The sequence below is a fragment of the Centruroides sculpturatus genome, unplaced genomic scaffold (genome assembly GCF_000671375.1).
Source record: "Centruroides sculpturatus isolate CEXI.00-Female unplaced genomic scaffold, Cexi_2.0 scaffold75, whole genome shotgun sequence".
NCBI lineage: Eukaryota > Metazoa > Arthropoda > Arachnida > Scorpiones > Buthidae > Centruroides > Centruroides sculpturatus.
Window position 1 is genome coordinate 1,068,294 of NW_019384342.1, and position 24,928 is coordinate 1,093,221.

The 24,928-nt window shown below is 31.5% G+C and overlaps 1 protein-coding gene across 1 annotated transcript in view; it reads right to left on the minus strand.

Annotated features, from left to right (window-relative positions):
• LOC111634553 (WD repeat and HMG-box DNA-binding protein 1-like) overlaps positions 1 to 24,928 on the minus strand; it is a 152,440-nt gene that overhangs the window by 79,969 nt on the left and 47,543 nt on the right. The window contains exons 9-13 of the mRNA XM_023379355.1: positions 22,056 to 22,162; positions 19,855 to 19,939; positions 15,657 to 15,707; positions 9,415 to 9,547; positions 2,148 to 2,338 (exon numbers count right to left, since the gene is read on the minus strand). Of these exons, the coding sequence (XP_023235123.1) occupies positions 2,148 to 2,338; positions 9,415 to 9,547; positions 15,657 to 15,707; positions 19,855 to 19,939; positions 22,056 to 22,162 (567 nt within the window). The remainder of the gene's footprint in view (positions 1 to 2,147; positions 2,339 to 9,414; positions 9,548 to 15,656; positions 15,708 to 19,854; positions 19,940 to 22,055; positions 22,163 to 24,928) is intronic.

Sequence of the window (24,928 nt, forward strand, 5' to 3'; positions counted from 1 at the left end):
TAGCAATCTACTTGGAATGTGTTTCTGCTGAACTTATATATATATTTTTACGGGTTCGGGATTGCACTATCCTCTTTATAGTTGATGGCTTTTGACTTTTGAGCCGTCCTGTAGATCTCCATTTACTCCAGATATCTGATATGTGATCTATCTGCTGTTCTATGTATGGTTTTGGCCCAGTCAAAATGGACCTTCACATCTGGGTCCCCAGCATAAGTTGATAGTGCAATGGTTAATAGGCCTTTTGATATGTCAGTTCGATGTTCCTTTAGATGAGTGGTAATGGTGCTGGCATGGGGCTCCATTATATTCTAAATCTTTATTGAATCTTTTGTCCATAAGAGGGATGGAATATACTCTGGTGAATATTGCCAAGTTGATGGATTTTTGGCATTTCTACTTAGATTAAATATGGATGGGTTCTTTTGAGGCCATATTGGTTGGAAGTGTTTTTATCATTACAATGACTGCCCTAGTGGATTATATTGTATCATCAGATACAGGAAAGTTACCACTTTCTGTGAGTACAATTATTTTTAAAATGGGAGGATTTTAACATGTGTTATTGTCCTTCATACTTTTTGACTTTGTCAGCCTATTTTTGTTACATAATCTGTCGCTTTTGTCGACAGTTATACATCATTTGTGTGGACCTTATAACGCCCTGTAAATCTTGTGTTTGAATGCCCATTATTAATTATGATATTGCGATACATATTTTCTTGCCAAACAAAATGTATTGTTCCTCACCTCATGGTAGGATTAGCCAATCAGCGAATGGCTCTCTGAGGCTCTACTGTTTGTATTTTTAATATCTTTAACTCTGTATACAAGTTGGCAAGTAGGCCATTCTATTCATAGGGACCCTGATGTGAAGATCCATTTCAACTGGGTCAAAATCATACATAGAACAGCAGATAGATCACATATCAGATATTTGGAGTAAATGGAGATCTACAGGGTGGCCCAAAAGTCAAATGTTATCAACTATAAATAGGATAGTGCAATCCCAAACCCGTAAAAATATATATATATATAAGTTCAGCAGAAACACATTCCATGTAGGTTGCTATGTACAAACATTCTAACAATTAGTGTATCAACTGTTGTCTTCAGTGTTGCTAGCTAAAACACGTAAAAATGATATTAAAGTAGCCAAGACATAGCCAAATATTATAGTGCCACGTCACTAGTGGACATTTGAATTTGCCGACTAAAACGTGGTCGGTTAACTGATATGACGGTTGATCGGAGGTCAGATAATCGATGCTCTACTGTATATGTTACTCGCCAAACCTGATTTCAGGCCAAACTAGTTTATCCTATGTGTGTCAGGATATACTAGTTTAGCCTAGGACAATCTATTGTAGTTTGGCCTAAATACTTTAGGCTTAACTAGTTTGTCCTAAGCCGAACTGATTTAGAATTATTATTTAAGTCAGGCCTGGCCAACCCAAATTGTTTCGCAAGACACTTTGATCACATGTAACATTACAATGGGCCACAATTTAGGCAAACATACTTTTAAAAAAGTAAAACAAATACAAAATGAATAAGATTTCATTGTTATACCAAGAGTTCATACTCACACTTGTGCATTATAACAATGACACATGCAAATTTTCATTTATTTAATTGTTTTGGTATACACAAAATGGAAAACGAACGTTTTAATAGATATATAATGTCTCTTAGCGGGCCACACAATTTAATGTGACAGGCCGTGGGTTGGCCAGGCCTGATTTAAGTATATTAATGGTTAAAATAAAATTAAAAGGCAATCAATTAGATGAACAATATTTACTCAAACATACTCTACTTAATTATAAAAAAATGGTATTGATTAGAAAGAAGAAAACTTGTAGAAAACTATAAAATAAAAATAAGCTAATCAGTACTTATCAGTTTGTATTTTTTTTTATTAAGCCATGCACTTTCAAAGGTAATTAACTTTTGAAAATATTTTCAAAAATTCAAATGAAATNGTAGTAATGTAGTGATACAGGCAATCACTAAGCTTCTGTTTAGATAATTAAGTATTAACATTTTTTTTTATATATATGAAAAGAAATACATTTATATTAATAAATACATTAAATAAATAGCCTTAGCAACAAATTAAATTATTTAATTTTACAGTACACTACCATGAATCTATGATCCCAATGATCAGGTGTTGAAGAAGGTTGAAATGCTGGTTGCAAAGATGTTAGAGTAGGACCTGATGGAGGCTGAGATGGTGGAACTATTAGTGCTGACATTTTAGTTTCATCATCATTCACTTGTAAACCAAAAATTTTTGGCTCCAGACTAGCTTTGATGGCACCAATATCAATGTCTAGATAAAATCATAATCAAAATATATTGTTAATATTTCATAATCATAATATTTTAAAATATAAAATTTATTTATATGTATGCTTGCATATATTTAAAAATTTTCTGTAATTCTTGTTTAGCAAAAAAATAGTTTTTAATAAAACATTTTCTTCTTTGCAGATTAGTGTAATAAAATATATAAGCTGACAATCAAATAAATAGAGTTTCTTTCAAGAGTAATTGGCATTTTCATTTGTTTGTGTTGCTGCTATTAACTGTAATCTAAAAATAAAATGATATGTTCATTTATAGATTTTCTATTGCAATTAGTATGCAGTAAAAATTCCTTAACAGATATTTTTAATGAATATTTGTGTGAATATTTAATGAATATTAATCATGTCATCAGTAGCATATTTCCATAACTTACTTTGTAGATTTACAGATTTAATAGATCTCAATAACAAAGACAATAAACTGTTTTGTAAAGCAATTAAAAAAAAAAAAATAAATAAAATAGTCATCAAACACAATAAGTTAAAAGTCTTTTGTTTATTCAAAAAAACAAACAGATGCATATGGGAAACTAGATATCATAAACAATTCCCTGTAATAATACTTAAAAATTAATATAAAAACAGCTGTGTAGACTTGTGAGAAAGGAGTTGCTCAAGACATAAACAGCATCTCTCTTTTCCATATAACTGACAACAATTGACTACCTGATGCACACTCAAGAAATTCTTTCCAGTGACAAACAGTCACTTGCTTGGCCCACAAATAAGCAGTTGATTGGAGAATTGGACTGGCTGTCTGGTTGATTGGACAGTACACAAAGAAAATGGTATCATTAGAAAATAAATCCAGCAATGAGTTGCTTAACTCTCTTGGCAACATTTAAAACTGTGTGTGGTGCCATCTGTTATAATATTTTATTAAAAACTTTTTGTGTGTAAAATCATTTTAATCTGTACTGGTTGATTTTCTCACAGCAACTCCAGTTAAATGACTCAAGACTTTATTGTAGCATATTTTTACACAGATTATACGTCATATGCATTTCAGGCTGTTGCGACTTTACAGCCCCCCTTCAGTGTTATTGAAAGACAATGGTATGATTAGACCTGACATTGTTGTAATTATCAATAAAGATTTTTACAATATTGTTTGTATATTTATTTACATGTCTTAGAGAGAGACAAAAATTATTTAAAACTATTACACATTCAATATTTTCCATAAAACTTTTTATACAGTCGACCTCCCTATAACACTGTTGATAATTCTGTTTTATATGAATTCCATGTTGTACGAGTCACTTAGATTTTACAAATACGTGTGCCAGGCTGTGAACAGCTCACGTATTTGTAAAATCTAAGTGACTCGTACAACATAGAATTCATATAAAACGGAATAATCAACAGGGTTATAGGGGGGTCAACTGTATTTTAATTATTATAAAATGACAAAAAGCTTAAATTTGAGGGTAGGGATGGATTTTATAAAAAATTGTAAATTCTAATAACAAGTAAAATTATCATTAAGTCCAACCCTACTCGAGATATGGCATAGCCCCCTTTATCTCCTCACCCCATTAATCTTTAACCACCAAAATTTAATAGTATCAATCACAAATCACTCTAGTATACAAACTTCCTGTAAAATTTCATAATTTTTTGACAAAAAACACAAGAGTTATTAAGCTTCAAAGAGGACGAACAAAACTGTGTTCCCTCCCACACACACTATATTCCACACATATAGAAAAAAAACCTCAAATTTTTTTCATTTCTAAAGTCCTGAGTCCAAAAATGTAAAAATCATGGAGTGTCATTTTTTGACCAATTACCATGCTTTCCCTCTATTATACAGTGTGTATTTTTTATCTTGAGACAATGAAATATCTTAATTGGATCTCATTATTTTAAAAAAGTTATAGACAAAAGTTGTAGGGTGTTGAGGGGGCAATCAATTGATGACCTCATGACCTTAACCTTCAAGGTCATTTGGAGGTCAAGTCTGTTTTTTCAATGGGAACACATATTTTTGACATTGGAAATGGAAAGAGCAAAAAATTTTACATTCAGATATACCCTTAATCTTAAGGTCTAGGTCACCCCTTTTGTTATATATAACAAAAGCAGGAAAGTGAAAATAGAGTTTAGGTCATTTTTCATGTGTTAGACAAAGTTTGGTACATTCTCAGGGATGTGTTAAAATGGAATTCAGGTAAGCTTTGAAAAATGTGTCTGTGTTAGAAGAGAAGTTTGGGAGAGACTTGCTGTATACAGTCGACCCCCCTATAACACGGTAGATACGTTCCGTTCTTTATGAATCCATTTTGTACAAGTCCTTGCCAATCACAGCCCGACACGTGTGAAGTTTATGGACTACAGCTGTTTGAAAGGTTTTCTTCCATAAAATTAATCGATTCCTAGACTAATTCGACTCAACATTTCCAAAATACATATATTTTTTTGGGAATAATCCGTATAAACTATGCTATAAACAAAAAATTGTAGGATTACTTACCGAGTGTGCACTGTTTGACGTCGCCATTGCTTAAGCTTGTTTTCATCGCGGACCAGCGCACCAAACGGCAGCTGCAATTTCTGATAAGTTATTTTTCTGCGCAAACTTCATTGAACTTTGGAGACATCATTAATATAAATAATTTTTATGGCCGTTGAATAAGAAGTGTTTCTTTCACAAGAAATGTATAAAATTAGTGCTGTATTAGACTTACGGTACCTAATTTACATACTGTACAGATGATAATAAACTGAACTTACTAGCCTAAAATCTCCGTAGCGTGTTGCCAGGCGGCAGAAAGCATATATATAATTATAATAAAGTTACAATAAATTAAGTTAATATATAATTATATATACAGTACCTAATTTATATATAATTAATATATAATTATATGTACAGTACCTAATTTATATATAATACTGTACAGACGATAGTGTGAGGTTTGCCGATTGGGGAGAAAGTGTTGCGACAGTCGAGCGGTCAGCACTGTCGTGTGGGAGTGAAAAAACTTACTGAGACAGGTCCTCCATTGCAAACTATTTATTAAATGTAAAAATTTCACTTACAACTACTGTTTTACTTCGGCGTAAGGCCTATCTGCAGAGTGAATCAGTTCGTAAATAAAGTTCAATCTTTTCTATGATCTTCTCTCCTTTTGGCAAAGATGATGAGAAAAATGTAGGCTCCAGGGCGCACAGCACAAATTGAAGGAGTGATTCTCGTAGCAGATTACCCTTGGTGAAACTTGCTGGGACGGGATGGCGAAAACTTCTTTCGGAACGACGACCAAGTTCCCATTGTTGAACCGCAGGAAAAATCCAGAAGCAGAGCACACTGAACTTAGAACCAAGGTCACATCCTATTTTTGCGTGGTTTTTATAAGTTTTTTCTGGGTCCCAGATTGAACATTCCGATAGGTCGATGTCGACTTCCCCCGTTCTCCAATTGGTCCCCCTCCTCGTTACGAATTGTAACAGGATCAGAGCCCAGATCACAGGGTGAGTCAACTCCGATTGACAATTTGATTCCTATCAAAGACGTTCGATCTAAGTACTCAAATTCATCCATTGTTTTAACCTGAGTAGTTCGACTTTCTTAGAAGTTTTTACAGATATGTCCTTATATGGACATAAAATATTCATTTTGTGTTTGATGGTTTCTTTTTACAATAAGATTAATAATTATAAAAATTTTTTTCATATGAAATTAAAATATTTTCCGTGCACGAATTTCAACCCACTTCCGGAGCCTCACAACAGTAAATTCAATTTACCCGCCTAAACTCTCTGTAGCATGGCGCTGGACAGCGGAAAGTAGTTTGGCTGCCCGATGACGTTTTAACAAATTATAGGAGTTTTTTTTACCATGTTTGTACGGATACCATCGCAATTTTTTTGCCGTCATATAGGAATCCGAACTATAGGAACCCGTGTTATAGGGGGGTCGACTGTATTCAACAATGAACTTATCTTCTCAATGGATGAAAGTTTGTGTCAGTTATAACTTCTACAATTGCTACAATGAGAAAATCCTACTCATTGCTAACAATGAGAAAACATGCCCATTCCTGAAAGCACTACTACAGGAAACAAAATGAAATTGTAAGAATATTTTCTTTGTAACTCTCTCTTTCAATGTGAGCATAGTTGAGTGTCTGAACAAATATAGGTTATGGTTCAAGTTAGTTCCTTGATGCAGTCAACTTTTGTCAACAGTTTCGAGTCAGAAAACAGAAAGTAGTTTTACTTGGTTTTAATTTAGAAATTATTTTATTAATTTTTAGAATTTACAACAAAAATTTTTTATAAATTTTTTACCGATCCCATTGTTTTAAATTTTATGAATATATTTTGTTTTTATGTTATTTGTTGTTATGAATTTAACTGAAGGATTAATTAAACTTTCTTAGTTTTTTAACAAACTATTTGGTGGTGAATGACTTCCATCCCAGACCCATGTTTAGTGAGACACTTTCTATAAAAGATGTGCCAATCTATTGATCAGGTCAACTGATCTGTCATGAGCATTGTAACCAATGTAATCAGGCAGAATCTAACATAGCTTATTGGTTAGAAATCTTAAAAATTAAAAGTTGTAAAAATATTTATTATCAATAAAAATTTTCAAGGCTTCTTCAGCTTATGTCAGACCATTCAAAAAACATTTATCCAGTCAAACAAAACTTTCCTAAAATCTTTATGAGGATCTTGAATAATCTGATACTGAGACTAAAGAAGCCTGGTAAGCATTTATTTTAAGGTTGGTGGATATCAAGAAGCAAGTGGATGGCAGGGGGAGGTGCTGGAGGCAGGATACTAACCAAATGGAGACAATAGGCAAGAATTAGGGTCAACAATAAACCTTTCCCATTCCTCTATTAAATGGTAAGAAGAAGCACTGCATTTAATGATTTCCAGATGTATAGAACAATGTATATTAAGGACACAAAGTGCAAGGTTCATAGAAAAGTTTTTCAAGAATATTTCCAAGATTTTCTCACACAATGGAAAATGAGTTAGGAGGTGTTTGCATACGTTTATGGAACCAAGGGGCAGTGGCTCAAAAAAGTTTGGAAATTACTGGTATATTGGATAGTCCAACATGATCATCCAATATACAATTGAAGAACTCACAGGTGCCTGCTCCCTGTAGAACCTCCTGGATCCACAACTGTGACTGCATATATGGCATGATATGAATATATTCACAGTCTTTAAATTTATTTTTTATTAATGTAATATTTGAGATCTACAAAATATTAAAGTATTTGTGGATAGTTCAAGGATTTACCCATCCCTAATTTATTCCTATTGTTTAAGTTAACTTCCTAACCAGTAAGATATTTCTGTTTTGATTTTCAGTGGATGCATAGCAACCTTTATAATGAATTTCAGTTAAGGAATTGACTGTTTTTATTCTGTTTATGTGCATAAAGATTTGTTTACTTGTGAAATTTAAATCAGAAATGAAGTCACAGATATTAAAATATATAAATTATTTTTGAAAACTTTACATATATTCAAAGACATATCATAAAAATTATAATCACAACAAATTCAGTGTGGATGGTGCCCCAAGTCAGATAAAATTTATGGATTACAAATCAGATGATCAGTGTAAAATCATAATGCACATGAACAATAAATGATTACTCTATTCAAATTTTGTCAAAATTAATCCTAAAAGTATTATATTTTAGAGTAAATTTGACAAAATTCAAATAGATCAATCACAGAAAAATAAATCTATTTACTGTATTAAGAGATAACAGTAAAGAAATTTATTTTTCTACAACATATATATATATAAACGTCCTTTTATTACTCCAGTCCTGGAATTAAATTGTCACATCTTGTGTATATACATACATACAAGGTGTGACAACTCCAGGACTGGGGTAATAAAAAAACACAAAGAACATATAATGAAAAACCCTTTTAATATCCCTGTAAGTAATCTCCCTGGAGGGCAATGCACTTCTCGCAATGCTTGTACAAGTTTTTGAAACACTTGGCAAAGTCACTTCCGTTGACAGCTCTCAATTTCTTGGTCATTGTGCTGTATGTCCTCCAGGTCACTGAATCTTCATCCCTTCAATGTGATTTTGATTTTCAGAAACAAAAAATAGTTGCAAGGCGACAAATCTGGTGAGTATGGAGGGTGGTTCAACTCCACAATGACAACAGTCAATTGCATTTGTCAGGCCAAAAATTCCATGACAACAGTCGCAGTGGGCAGGAATTGTCGTGCAGCAGTACTGAGCTTCCTCTTGCAGCAAACTGAGGCCTAACCTGATGAGTTGTCTCCAGATTGATACCAGTTGTCTCCGCTATCATCTGAATAGACATTCTACTGTCATATCGCAGCAAGTCTGATTTTTTCGATGTTTTCTGGAGTTCAAACTGATTGAGGTCGTCCAGAGCGAGCATCATCCTCAAGGTCTTTCCGATCATCCCTGAAACGTGCAAACTACACAAAAACGTGACAGTAGGATAGGGCATCATTCTCATAAACTTGCTTGATGAGAGCATATGTCTCTGTTGCACTTTTACCTAACTTGTAACAAAACTTAATGTTCACTTTTTGTTCCATGACAAAAACATGATAGCACTTTCTCACAGCAATATGTGAATGGAGTACAAAAAAAAGAATGAGTTACGAGACACGAACAATCTTTGCAGACAAGTAGCCAGATGGTTGAACTATTATGACAAGCTTAGACAAGTTTCTGCATGCTGATACTGCAGTGCTACACAACTAGTCCTTGAATTAAATTGTCACACCTTGTATATAGATATTTTATACAGGAAAATAATTAGACAAATATTGTGCTTTATTATTTAAATAAGTATGGAAGTTAAACCTTGAGCAGAATGATCTCTAAGATAGTTTTTATATAAAATTGATTAAAATTATCAAAAAAGTATTTCATTATCTATAACTCCCTAAATTATTTCATATCATATTGAATTCATTTATTTCAAATGTTAAATTCTTTATTAACAGCAAAAAATTAAAAAATAAAACTTCTAAATGTATTAGTTCTCTTATAAACATTACCATAATTGTTATCATCGTCATCATCATTGTCATCATCTGGGATCTTTGAATTTGATACAGAATCATTGTCAGATAATGTTTTATCATCATTATGTTGAAAAGATTCTTTTATTAAACTTTGTTTTGAAGCATCCTATAAAAAAATAGTAACTTAATATCAATAGTTATTAGAAAAAATTATAATAAACTTTAACAATATATTTTGAATTAATGTTAGCTTCTTCCAACATTATATAGTATATATAGGTTAATGAAACAGAAAACTGACCAACAGAAAAAATATTCAGTACCATGTGAGTCTGGTTTTACTGTTTTACACATGTTTTACTGTACCACATTTCCCTGATTAAGATGCAGCATGAATTTGAAATCAAATTTTAAGGGTTTTTTATGAAGGAAAATTTTAAATAATCAACATGGCCACATAATTCATAAAAAGGAAACTTATAAAAACATAGCACAATTTCTTGAAAAGTCTCAATATAAAAGTACAGTTGGAATATCAGTGATGATTTCAAAGTTATAGATGCTCTACTTGGCTTACAATAGTGATACACAAAATACTATTGTTTTCTTTGTGAATGGAACAGAAGAACAAGATCTTCACATATATTGTCAACTGCTGGCCACTCACAAAGCAATATATATCAAGGAAAAAACTAGTTTATTATGCATTAGTCCAATCCAATAAAATTTTACTTTAGCTGTTGCATTTTAAATTGAGCTTAAAGAAAAATTTTGTAAAATCAATAAATAAAGAGGGTTTGGGCTTTTTGTATTTAAAAAAGTATCACTATCTAAGCAACACTGAAATTAAAAAAAGAGTTTTCATGGGCCACAAATTAATCTGTTAATGAAAGATGAAGAATTTGAATGTCCTTAAATGGCAGTTTAACTTGCAGCACAGAATAGTTTTGCACTAGCACAAAACTTTGTAGGAAATAGAAAATCAAAACTATGAAGAACTTGTAAATGATCATCTTAAATTATACACTTCCTTCATTCTCACCTAAGCTTCTTTCTGTCAGATATTGGCAACATCAGTAAAAAACATGGGGAAATCTTCCACCAAGATATATTGTCTATCAAAAAACATTATCAAGGTAAGTGAAAATGTTGATCTGAGATCCACTACTTCATAAACCAAAGAACCAGCAATAGAATAGAACTACTCACTTTGCAGAGCAAATGTTTTCTTTTGTTTTTAAACATGACATCCTCAAGCTACTGTTCTAAAATTCAAATTACATGCATTTGGAACAGATTATAAACTTTACTTAGTCATTCATGATTAGAAGATAGCAGTTGATACACTGATTGGTGGAATGTTTGTACATAGCAATCTACTTGGAATGTGTTTCTGCTGAACTTATATATATATTTTTACGGGTTCGGGATTGCACTATCCTCTTTATAGTTGATGGCTTTTGACTTTTGAGCCGTCCTGTAGATCTCCATTTACTCCAGATATCTGATATGTGATCTATCTGCTGTTCTATGTATGGTTTTGGCCCAGTCAAAATGGACCTTCACATCTGGGTCCCCAGCATAAGTTGATAGTGCAATGGTTAATAGGCCTTTTGATATGTCAGTTCGATGTTCCTTTAGATGAGTGGTAATGGTGCTGGCATGGGGCTCCATTATATTCTAAATCTTTATTGAATCTTTTGTCCATAAGAGGGATGGAATATACTCTGGTGAATATTGCCAAGTTGATGGATTTTTGGCATTTCTACTTAGATTAAATATGGATGGGTTCTTTTGAGGCCATATTGGTTGGAAGTGTTTTTATCATTACAATGACTGCCCTAGTGGATTATATTGTATCATCAGATACAGGAAAGTTACCACTTTCTGTGAGTACAATTATTTTTAAAATGGGAGGATTTTAACATGTGTTATTGTCCTTCATACTTTTTGACTTTGTCAGCCTATTTTTGTTACATAATCTGTCGCTTTTGTCGACAGTTATACATCATTTGTGTGGACCTTATAACGCCCTGTAAATCTTGTGTTTGAATGCCCATTATTAATTATGATATTGCGATACATATTTTCTTGCCAAACAAAATGTATTGTTCCTCACCTCATGGTAGGATTAGCCAATCAGCGAATGGCTCTCTGAGGCTCTACTGTTTGTATTTTTAATATCTTTAACTCTGTATACAAGTTGGCAAGTAGGCCATTCTATTCATAGGGACCCTGATGTGAAGATCCATTTCAACTGGGTCAAAATCATACATAGAACAGCAGATAGATCACATATCAGATATTTGGAGTAAATGGAGATCTACAGGGTGGCCCAAAAGTCAAATGTTATCAACTATAAATAGGATAGTGCAATCCCAAACCCGTAAAAATATATATATATATAAGTTCAGCAGAAACACATTCCATGTAGGTTGCTATGTACAAACATTCTAACAATTAGTGTATCAACTGTTGTCTTCAGTGTTGCTAGCTAAAACACGTAAAAATGATATTAAAGTAGCCAAGACATAGCCAAATATTATAGTGCCACGTCACTAGTGGACATTTGAATTTGCCGACTAAAACGTGGTCGGTTAACTGATATGACGGTTGATCGGAGGTCAGATAATCGATGCTCTACTGTATATGTTACTCGCCAAACCTGATTTCAGGCCAAACTAGTTTATCCTATGTGTGTCAGGATATACTAGTTTAGCCTAGGACAATCTATTGTAGTTTGGCCTAAATACTTTAGGCTTAACTAGTTTGTCCTAAGCCGAACTGATTTAGAATTATTATTTAAGTCAGGCCTGGCCAACCCAAATTGTTTCGCAAGACACTTTGATCACATGTAACATTACAATGGGCCACAATTTAGGCAAACATACTTTTAAAAAAGTAAAACAAATACAAAATGAATAAGATTTCATTGTTATACCAAGAGTTCATACTCACACTTGTGCATTATAACAATGACACATGCAAATTTTCATTTATTTAATTGTTTTGGTATACACAAAATGGAAAACGAACGTTTTAATAGATATATAATGTCTCTTAGCGGGCCACACAATTTAATGTGACAGGCCGTGGGTTGGCCAGGCCTGATTTAAGTATATTAATGGTTAAAATAAAATTAAAAGGCAATCAATTAGATGAACAATATTTACTCAAACATACTCTACTTAATTATAAAAAAATGGTATTGATTAGAAAGAAGAAAACTTGTAGAAAACTATAAAATAAAAATAAGCTAATCAGTACTTATCAGTTTGTATTTTTTTTTTATTAAGCCATGCACTTTCAAAGGTAATTAACTTTTGAAAATATTTTCAAAAATTCAAATGAAATGATAAAAATAATTTTTAAAGTCTAACTAAAATTAAAAATGAACTTGTTTGTGTTTCTTAGTGTAACATATAAAATATTTAATCTTTTATTTATTTTTACAGGGTGAGTTAAAGTGTACCTAGGTAACCCCAATGGCGGCACTTCGGACTGTTCGTGCTCCCGGCGGACTCCTCCCGGAGGGGAGCCACCAGCAGGCCGTCCATTGTTTAATGTCACTAGTTATTGATTCACGGTAATTCTTAAACAAAAGAAAAAAAAAGGAAACGTCTACTAAAAATGTAGTTAACCTAACCAAACCAACCTAACCGAAACACCGCCACTAGGGTTACCTAAATACACTTTAATCACAGGGTGTACTGTGATGGCATTTCGAATTACACAAAATCATTTTTTTTACACTGGTGCCTATTTGTAGTACATAAATCAGTTTGGCCTAGGCCAAACTAGATTATCCTAGGCTAAACTTGTATATCCTGACATGCATAGGACAAACTAGTTTGGCCTGAAATTGGGTTTGGCCAGTAACATATATATAATTTTTATTAACAATAAATTAATAATAAACAAATTAGCTTTTATTTTCTTACATTGATATGATAGAAATATTTTATTAATTTAATCATGAGAAATAACAGATAAAACAAAATTATACATGAAAGATCAAGAAAAATTATGAAAATTAAAATTTGCTATCCAGTGTAATTTCCCAAACAAGGATTTCAAACTGATTGTTGTTTTTTGAAATGCAGATAGTATCATAAGATCAAGAAAATTAATTATGACTTTCTCAAATTTTATCATCTCAATATTTTAATTTTACTCAATATTAAGATTAATGAAAAAGTCACAATAAGAAAGCAGAAATAAATCTTAAAAGTAAATTATTTAGTGAATCTTAAAAAGCATCTGACAATAACTGGCACATATAAAATGTTTGTTAATGCACGTATTATTTGGTCAATATCTCTGTAATGTATTTAAAATTTCGTTAACTTATAAATATCATTTTTTCCACCTTAAAATATAATACAGAGTGATCATAAGTAAAGAGTAAGTGTTCATAGTCCTCTGTAGAAATATTGAGCAAATCTCAAGCAAATTTGATATATGGAGGTGTTCCATTTTAGTCATTCAATATATCTTAAAAAATATGTATCATACAAAAAAAAAAAAAAAAAATGTTCTAGATTGAAAACATTCTGCATCAAGAGGAATACAAAATGGCACTACAATTGGTGAAAATGGTGTTAACTTCATTTTCTTAAATGGGAACCCCTATTTTTTTTTTTATTGCATATGATTTTGCATCAAAAACAAAAATTTTTATCTAAAACATTTTTTTGAAAGATGCAGTTATTCAAGTTATGAACATTTGAAGTTTTACACTGATGCCACATGGCTGTAAGTGATGCTGTGAAGTTCAATGAAAAATCATTAGGAAACAATTATTTCATGGAATAAAGATCAACATCTTGTCTTTACCACAAGCTTGATGGCTTTAACAATGTGGCAGCACTAGTTTTTGTATCAATACATTATTTAAAGAATGATTCCACTTAATAATAACTTTCCTAATGTGTTTTTGTAATGTTTTTCTAGATAAAAATTTGTTATTTTTGATGCAGAATTATAATATGCAATGAAAAGGAAGATTCTCATTTAAGAAAATAAAACTGACCCTGTTTCCACTGATTTTAGCACCAGCTATGATGAACCTGATAGTGCCATCTTGTATCTCCCTTGATGCAGAACATTTTCAGTCTAAAATATTTTTTGTAGAATGCACATTTTTCACAATATTTTGGGTAACTAATTAAAATGGGGCATTCCTATATAATGTCCTGAGCATTATGATTTCAATTTTTGGGAAAAATTTTTACCTCAAAATTCAGCCACCGAGACAAAATTTGGCTCTGCTGTTCCCTAATAATGTGCAGATTAAATATATTTTATAATGAATTTCAGATGTAAAAGGAGTTGCAAAAAGTTCTTTACAATTCTTTGACAAGTAATGACAGGTTGTAACTCATGATAATCACTTTGTCTGATTGTTCATTACTTTCTAAACTCTTCTATCAACAAACTAGCAATGCCAACTTAGCTCTTAAGAAATTTTGATGCTTAAAAGATTTATGAAGAGGTACTCTGCCTAGTGGAAATCTTAGGATGGGAATAGCAGTGCTAAATTTTAAAGTAAAAGGTTTTCCTCATAATTGAAACCTCAAATTTTCTCAGTATATACCAAATTTGTTCTCTGTACAACAGTTATCCAACAGTTCTACATAGAACTTTAAACACACTTTAATTATGATCATTTTGTAAATTAAAATATATTCTGTTAGGTTGGCCTAGATTTTTCATACATTCAAGGAAAAATACTTTCCTTTCTTGGATAAAAAAATAAAAAACATTTAGTACTCCAACAAACATTTAACTAAAATAAATGTATTCAGCTATATAAACTATCTTCAGATTATAAAAATACAAAATACATCAAGCAAACAAATATATTACTTCATTTATCTGAAAAATTGTTTTAATTGAACATTTTCCAGAGAACTAAAGGATTTTTTTGTTTACTTTTCACAGAATTTAACCTTTTCAGATGCATTTTGTTATATTTCCTTGAAAAAAGAAAATTTGTTTTTATCTCAACGATTTATTAAGAACGAATTTTAAAAATTCTTTTAAAAATTACTTTTGGTAAATTATTCTTTTTTAACTTTATTATACATATCTTCTTTTGATAATCATTTCTTGATTAACATAATAATCAAAATTTTTAAAAATTTCTTTTGTTTCTTTCTATACATTGTTACATATGAACAGATTAATAACAACATAATTATAATTTATTATTATTACTGCACATTTTAAATTATTTACTATAATATAATTATTATTATTAAAATCTTATTTACCATTTTTTCACAATCAACTGAAACTACATTTTCTATCAGTCCTAGCTGACCCTAAATTAAAATAAAGCAAATATTATATAAATATTTTAAATTTATTGAGAGAACAGCAAGCAATTGAGTATTTTAAATTTATTTTTTTAATATGAGCCATCAATAGTTCCTTCTTAAGTTTCAATATTAGAAGTAATTCAACTCCTAAATACAGTGGTTATCGATTAACGAACATGATCCGTTCCAAGACTGTGTTTGCTATTCAAATTGTTCATTAATCGTTTATCGATTCATCATATATTTTTATGGGAATTTGAATAATTCATTCTGGAGACCCCAAAAAAATATATATAAAAAAAATTATATACTTTTTTATTTATATGTAATAATAAAAATACATATATACACAGTCTTGCATTTTTATCAGTCATATTGTTTTTCCATTTGTGGGACATTAAAGAATCTGTCCAATGTTGATTGCTTTTCTCTCTTCTTCAGGATTTTTTAAAAATAATTACTAACATTGTCGTTGTAGAGATCCCCATGCCTATTAACCTCAACCTGATTCAGATGCCATTCTAAGACTGTTGTTCTGACATCCTCCTACTTCTTCAAAGATCTTTAATAACAGATGTCAGCGTTGATCCTCTTTTGTCTTCCTCTTTTTCAGAAGAAAACACATCTCGTTGAATTTCTTGGTGTTCTTCATTCAAGAGTTCTTGAAGTTCTTCTGTCATCAGATCAATTTCAGATTCCATTATGAGCTCTTCAATGTCATCTTTATTCACTTCCAATTCCAGATCTCTAGCAGTTATCACAATTTCATTTATAATTTCAGGGACATCATCTTTCTCTCCTTGAATGCAGGAGGGATACAGCTTTTGCTAAGCAGAATTCAACTGTCATTGAGTGATTTCTGACCATGCCTTTTGAATGAGTCATATAGCTTCAAGAATATCAAATTTTTCTTTCCAAAGTGTTTTTAATGTCATCGTTGAGGAGAAATGGCATGCTTCAAAACACTGATGAAACAGAGCTCAAATGTACAATTTCTTGAAACCTGCAATAACCTCTTGATCCATTGGTTGAATCAACAAAGTGGTATTTGGAGGCAGAAACTGAACTGTCAGCCAGGGAAAGTCTTCCAGCAAATTATCTTCAAAATCTTTTGGGTGTCCTGGTGCATTGTCCAATAGCAACAGTGCTTTTAATGGCAATTCATTGCTCTGAAGAAACAAACTCCACATTCGTCACATGAAGAGATAGAATTCAAGGCTACCACTGGATGGTTTGCAAAGTTAGAAGGAGATCGGGCATTAAACATGTGGTAATTTACAGTGAGTCTGCTAGTGCAGATAAAGAAGAAGCTGAGAAGTTCTATCTCAAATTTTACATGTGAATTTTTTCGTAAGTGTATTTTTTTCGTAAGCTGATTTTTTGCAAATTTTTAAATAATATAAGTGGAATCATCTTGAGTGAGTAAAGTTTGCAGTGACTGTTTTCAAACAATAAACACAAGGATGATTGGAGCACAAACTTCAAACAGCCATTCTTTGAAAAGAGCCTGCGTGACCCATGCCGTTTTATTTGCTCTCCACATCACTGGCAGTCTTTCTTTAATTATGGAATTTTTTTGAATGCTCTAGGGTTCTCAAAATGATAGACAAGAAGCGAAATAAGCTTCATATCATTGCTAGCATTAGCTCCCAAAAGTAACATCAATCAGTCTTTCAAGGGTTTATGCCCAGAAATATTTTTCTCGTCTTTCATGATGTAGGTATGGTTTGGCATGTGCTTCCAAAATAAACCAGTTTCATCACAATTGAAAATTTGTTGTGGACAATATCCTTCTTTTTAATGAATTCTTCAAATTTGAGATAGAACTTCTCAGCTTCTTTATCTGCACTAGCAGACTCACTGTAAATTACCACATGTTTAATGCCAGATCTTCTAACTTTGCAAACCACCCAGTGGTAGCCTTGAATTCTATCTCTTCATGTGACAAATGTGGAGTTTGTTTCTTCAGTTCTTCAACTAGCTTTCTTTTGAATGATTGTCATACTAGTTACATCTCTTTTCATTTCCCTTTCTTTTATCCAAATTAAAAGCAATCTCTCCATTTTTTCATGGATGGCACATCTTTGTTTCTCAGATGTACTCCTTTAGTTTCTTGAGTCTTCTTGATTATATCTTTCTTAGCTAAGACTGTGCCTACTGTAGACCTGTTCAATCCATACTGCCTAACAACATCAGACATCATCTGCCCACTCTCTCTACCTTGGCTATTATCTCTTGCTTGGTTTCTATGGTGAACATGGTTCTTGACACTCCACTCTTTTTATGCTCCATAATATTATCAATTTCTTTTTGAAATAATAAGTTCAGAAAAGCATTTACAAAAGTTCAGAGAACAGAAATCAACTAGTGCACAAAAGAATTATGTAAATGTGAGGCCCAAATGAAATTCGAAATTTTGGTGTTAAAACATCAACAAATATCTGATAAGACAGTAAAACTCTCACTTTTAAAAAATAAAACCTACGCAAAACTTAAAGAGTGCCCAACAGTCTTGCGAAGACTATAAAAAAATTATTTGTCAGAGAAGTAAACAAAACACTGGAATTAAAATGGAGAGTTTCAAAGTTCGGGAAAATACTATTCGATCAGTATCAAGTTGAGTGTCAATGTTGATGTCTCCCGCACTCTGAAAGGTTTCGAATTGTTACCTGAAGACAAGGGAAAAACAATCAATATTCGTTACTTTCTGTCACTTCTTATTATGTTTGTTCTGTGAAGTGTTCATTGTCCAAACATAAAAATCTTTCATGAAATGTTCATTAACCAATCACCCACTGTATAATCATTTATAAGTTTCGAAACACCTTTCTCTCTTTTTTCTAGCAAATTCTTTAATTAAATTAAATAAACTAACATTTTCAGCTATTTTAAATGGCATTCTTCAGGTTAAGAATAATTGGAATGCATAATCATTTAATTAATATTAATTCATAAAATTATAATACAGTAGAGCATCGTTTATCCAAATCAACTGGGGACTGGGGTGGTTTGGATAACTTATTTTTCGGATAACGAATCATGTACAAAAAAATATATTAATTTATCCCATCTTGACATTTCTCTCCGTTGCGTGTCGCTTCACGTTGAATTTTCGTCGATGTTAAGCCTAACGAAGACTATTGTATCATTAAAAATTATTTTTTTATTTTGTACAAACAAAATAAATTTATTGAAAAATATAAAAACAATAAAAAATTATACTTCAGATGTTAATTTAGTAACAAAAACGTAAAATATTTGAGTAGCCCGAGAAATAGCCGAAGATTGCAGTGCCACAGCACTGGCGAAAATTTAAATTTGCCGACTGGAATTCTTTCGGATAACCAGCTTTTGGATAAACGATGCTCTACTGTATATTGTACATGTAATAAATATACACCTACAGTTACATAATTACATAGTCATTTCAATTAAAACACCACCAAAAGCTAGTAAATAATATAACTCACAGACACCTTCTGTACTTATTCCAGTAGGTACAGTACCTACTGTAATAAGAACAGAAAGTGTCTGCAAGTTTTTATAATCATATATAACTTATTGAATTTTGATAAAATACAATAAACCAACATAACTCTAGACCTGTAGGTGAGAAATCAAACTTTCACCTTAATGTTTTTTAAGAAAGTTCAAATTATATACAGTGATACCCCAAACTTATGCGTAGGTGGGATTGAGCGATAACCACGTAAGTCGAATTCGCGTAAGTCAGGGTATAATTTTGCAATTTGTGTAAAATCCAAGTCAAACGTATGTAAGCTAATAAATGTTCTCATTAATCTTATTTTGTCTTTTGATTCGTTCACGGTTACAAGAAATCACCACATAGAGTCTCTCAAGTCTCTGTAGATATAACAAACAGAAATAAATAACACAAAATAAATTGTAGTTATGTGACGATTCCACGTGACACGTCCGAACATGTAAGCTGAACAATAGTGTGAGAGAGTGAGTAATTAAGAGTTGCGTGGCGTTCAAACAAAAGACGAATTGACAAGATTTGAAAATCATGTAACTCCGAGTTCGCATAAGTCCGAGTTTGCGTAAGTCGAGGTATTACTGTATATAAAATATATTTATTTTCATATATAGCCCTTGTAAACTGATATATTTTAAGTAATTCACTTACTTGAATGTCACACAATGCCAATTGTTTTTTGTTTTTTGGATTCCATACTAAACCACATAAAGCCTCTGAATTTTCATGCTTATATCTGCAAAAAGTAAATTTAAAATAATTAAAAGTTACATTCAAATAATTATTAAATCAAATCCTCACTAAAGTTTTTGAATTGCTGTTTTTTCAAAACAAGTCATTATCAAAATAAAAGTAGTTTATATTATTAAAAAATATATATATATATATATATATGACTTTTTTTACTTGTTTTATTTATTAATTCTATAAAATAAGGATGTTAGGTTGTGGAAACATTTTAAAGCTGAAATTAATAAGTAAATAACTAAAACTAGTTTTCATAAAATAAAGTTCTAAAACATCGCATATCATCCTCTCCTACTTACAAAACATTGGATGTATACAAGTTACAGTTCAGCTTTAATCATTATATCTTTATAGTTCAGACATACATTAAAAATTCATCACTGTATAACAGCATACTAGACCAGGCATGGCCAACATATGGACCGCGGGCCAGATCCGGCCCATCTAATGAATTTATGTGGCCTGTGATCAATCTTTCAATTCAAGTCCGAATAGCTCGATGAAAAATTCTGACGCCTAAAAAAAAAAAAAAAAGGCCAACAAATCACTGTGCATTTAGAGTTAACCCTCCGTTACAAATCTCGTAAGTATAGCGTAGAATGTTGATAAAGCATGATAATGTGAAAAATGTATCTGTAATCTCTATCTACAATTCAGTCTCTAGGGGGTGACACCACAATGAGATCTCACACCACCGTAAAATCTTCCTAGGGCAGCCTCAGGTTTGGCCTGTGGAAAAAGTTTTCTTTTTAATTCGGCCTGGGGGCAAAAACTGTTGCCCACCCCTGTACTAGAAGCTAGGTTACTAAATAGCAAAATGATATTTCATAATTTTACAGTAAATAGTATTGTGACAATTGCTTGTATAATGATTGAATTTTTCTGTTTAGTTTTTAAGAAAATACATTCTTCAATTATTGTTAAGTACTGTTTACAGGCATAATATGTAAAAGAGTTTCCTATACAATGTTTATTATGTGATATCTTCAACTTACAAATTCTGCTGTTATTCACCATAAATCATAGTCAAATCTGGCATCACTGTATGCACTCTCCGATATGCAACCTAGTACGTGTTTTGCATTGGATTGAATCAATTTATAGAAGTGAGTGTCCTTGAATAACTCCTATTTTCTGAGTACAGTAGAACGGTCCTCTAAAACCAAATGTTTGAGTTGCTCTACAATGGAGGTCAAGCCCATCTTTGCTTACTAGAAGAAAATCTATTTTACTCAAAATGGAACATTTATTACATTAATACTTTTTATTGTTCATGTTGAAAAGTGTAAAAAGCAACAATTATTGGAAATAGAGTTATTTCTTGGTGGTTGTGAAAGTAATTTACAGTTCAGTTTAATGAATTCTGGTAACTTTTTGTTTGCTTTATCACGTGAAAATTAACATTTTGACAAAGGAATTTTGCCAGGACAATGGCAAAATTTGCTTTAATGCAAAAATTCACTTTATTGGTATTTGTTTTAAGGTGAGTTGACTGTATTTAATTTCTTTGAAATAAAATAAAAAATATTGAATAGATAATCAGCTTATATTTTGCATTATTTTTCCTTTTAAGAAATAACTAATAAAAACAAAACTAAAATCATACATAACTTTATTTTGATAGAACCAAGTTTGACAATTGGTTTCTGGTTCCAAAAATAATAATCAAAATTGGTTAAAAATAATCAATAATTAAACATGAATTATGAGAATTGGTTTTCAACCCTAGTAAGTACTCTAAAATGTACTTCAATTTATTTATAAATAGTATATAAGCTCTTCCAAAACTGAGTTCGTATTAACCTTAAAAATATAAACTTGTTTAACTAAATTTTTATTCAGTTGAATAAGAATAAGAATGAAAAAAGTGTCAGACAACAAAATAAGACATTACACTAAAAAATCAGGTGATGTGCATTCGAAAGAATACTTTCAAAACAATATTGAAATGTATTAAAAATCATCCACATTACCTACAAAAATTTTAAAGTGAATAATAATTCATATATAATTAATACTATGTTTATAATTAAATGCTTTAAAATTATCATTCTTATTAATCTGCTTGAAAAAAATATTTGAAATTTCATATATTATTCACTTACCTATCTAAGCAAGTAAATGAATTTAATTCCCAAATAAACACATATCCATCTGTAGAAGCACCAGCTATTAAATTACCACAAGGTGAAAAAACTACAATAGAGATGAACTATAAAATTAAAAAAAAAAAATATATATATATACAGTTTATAAGAAATTTCAATACCATAATTTAGAGTAAATACAAACACCTTTCTATCTAAATGATTATGTAACTCTAAACATCATTTACTTATTATGACATTTTCACAATGCTGGGCTAAATTTTTAATCATATTTATTGTGACTTTTATTGTAGAAAATGTAAATCATATACATATAAAGTACATTTAGAGGGTTGAGTGATATATTACTGATCTCAGTTTATCACATAAAACAATTCTATTTATAAATTAAATTGAAGACAAAGTCTGTTGAAAAAAGAATTACCATTTATTCACTTTCAATGTTCTGAAATACAAACTTTTGATGACCAATCTTTTATTGTAGGCTACTTGGCTGTCAAGGTTGTATTCTAAAACATTGAAAGTAAATATATGGTGATTCTTTCTTCAACAGACTGTCTTCAATTTAATTTTTAAGCTTTGCTTTTTAATTTAATTGCCATCTGACAAAATTCTACAAATTAACTGAAATGATTCTGCAAAGATTTGTCACCAGAGACAGATGAAAATTGAAATAAAATCTATATTTACCAGTGCTTGCTTCTACAACTCCTAGACAAAAAAAATTAACCAAATTATTAGAATATTAGAATATTAACCATACTGAAAGTTTAGTGTACATTTTCTCATGAACAACACAGAGTACAAAACTTTTTTGACACTACATAAACAATGTTTATGTATATTTATTATATCCATTAATCAGACAAATTAACTCAAACGTTTTTTTGTTACAAATGGAAAGGAAATGTGAAAAAAAAAAAAAATGGAACAACAGTTTGACCATGACAAAAAATTAGAATATTAGCTAAATGTGGGTTACATATAGAAAATACAACAAAATAAACTTAATATTGGGTTGTTCGGGAAGTTCGTAGCGATTTTTGATAGCCAACAGTTGAGACACTGATTGATGTAAAAATGATTAGAATTGTACAAACCAATGAATATTACGATAAATGACTTTGAGACACGTCCATTAAAAAAAAAAAAACTTTAAGATTATTCAAAATCGTTTAATTTGTCTCATTGCAAAAATGGATGCAAACAATGTGCATTATCGACATTTGTTTCTTTTTATCGTAAAGGAAAAAATGCTGTACAAACAGCAAAAAAAAAGATATGTGATATTTTTGGTGGGAGTCCTGTAGGAGAATCAACTGTTCGAAAGTGGTTTGCAAAATTTAAAGTGGGTAATTTCAGCCTTGAAAATGCTACTGCTCAGGAAGACCTCCCATTATTGAAGAGGACCAGATCAAAGCATTATTGGATGAAAACCCTCATTATACAACTCAGGAAACTTTCAAACAGTTGATTCTCCTACAGGACTCCCACCATAAACATCACATATCTTTTTTGCTGTTTGTACAGCGTTTTTTCCTTTACGATAAAAAAAAAAAAACAAGTGTCGATAATGCACATTGTTTGCATCCATTTTTGCAATGAGACAAATTAAACGATATTTGAATAATCTTAACGGTTTTTTTTGTAATGGACATGTCTTAAGGTCATTTATCGTAATATTCATTGGTTTGTACAATTCTAATCATTTTCACGTCAATCAGTGTCTCAACTGTTGGCTATCAAAAATCGCTACGAACTTTCCGAACAATCCAATATTTTGTGGCGTTGACATTTGCCATAATTACTGCTCACAATCTGTCCAGCATGGTTCAAAGTAATGCATCACATTTGTTTCTGGTGATGCAGTTCCAAATGTGTTGAATGCATGTCACTAGTTCCTCTTTAGAATTGGACACCTTTCATTAAGTCATCGTTTCTTGACTCCCCACAAATTTTCAATGGGCTTTAAGTCTGGGGAATTGCTTGGCCAAGGCAGGATTGCAATCTGTCGTTCTTATAACCAACATATTGTTGGCTTTGCGATATGAGAGGATGTCCCGTCTTGTTGAAATAGAAATGTTTCCTCAACTAAATCCTCTGCTGATGTTATCATAATTGTCTCTAGGATGTCTCGATATGTCTGTGCATTGACATGTTCCTGAAGAATGCACAGTTGTCCTAAGCTGTTAGCACTCGTTCATCTCCAGATTATGATGCACAATGCAAACTTCATGGATCTCTCAATACTGTTCTTTTCGAAGGCCTCTTTGGTTGTTCTCCGTACACGAGCCTTGGTCACCACAGGAGAGACAAAACAGGGATTCGTCACTGAAGAGAACATTATTCCAGTCTTCTTGTTCCCACATAAGCCTCTCTCTGCACCATCTGAGATGCATTTGTTGTTACTATATCGTTAGAGATAGCTTTGGCTTGGGAACACGGCAGTTGAAGCACAGGTCATGCAACCTTTGGCATGTGGTTTGGCTACTAACGTTCACTCCAGCTGCTCTCCACTGTGCATGCAAGTGTTTTAACGCTTTTAAAGCACTTTCGCACAACAATCCTTCTCAAGTTTTTCTCATCCCTTGCAGTAATTGCTCATTTACGTCCACATTTCTGGCATTTGTTAGTTAAAACTTGAACATGGTTTTGTTGTTTCATTACTCTAGAGACTGTTGGTTGCAAGCACTTTACATAATTTGCAATTTCTTTTTGTGTTCTTTGTGCAAGACTATGATAGTATCTTTAATTTTCTCACTAATGTTGCACATATGCTCTATGTTGTGCAGTATAACAGCCTAACAATACAGTGTCCATACTTTGAAGATAATGTCTAGAGATATAACTGAGAAATTTCTGATTTGTTG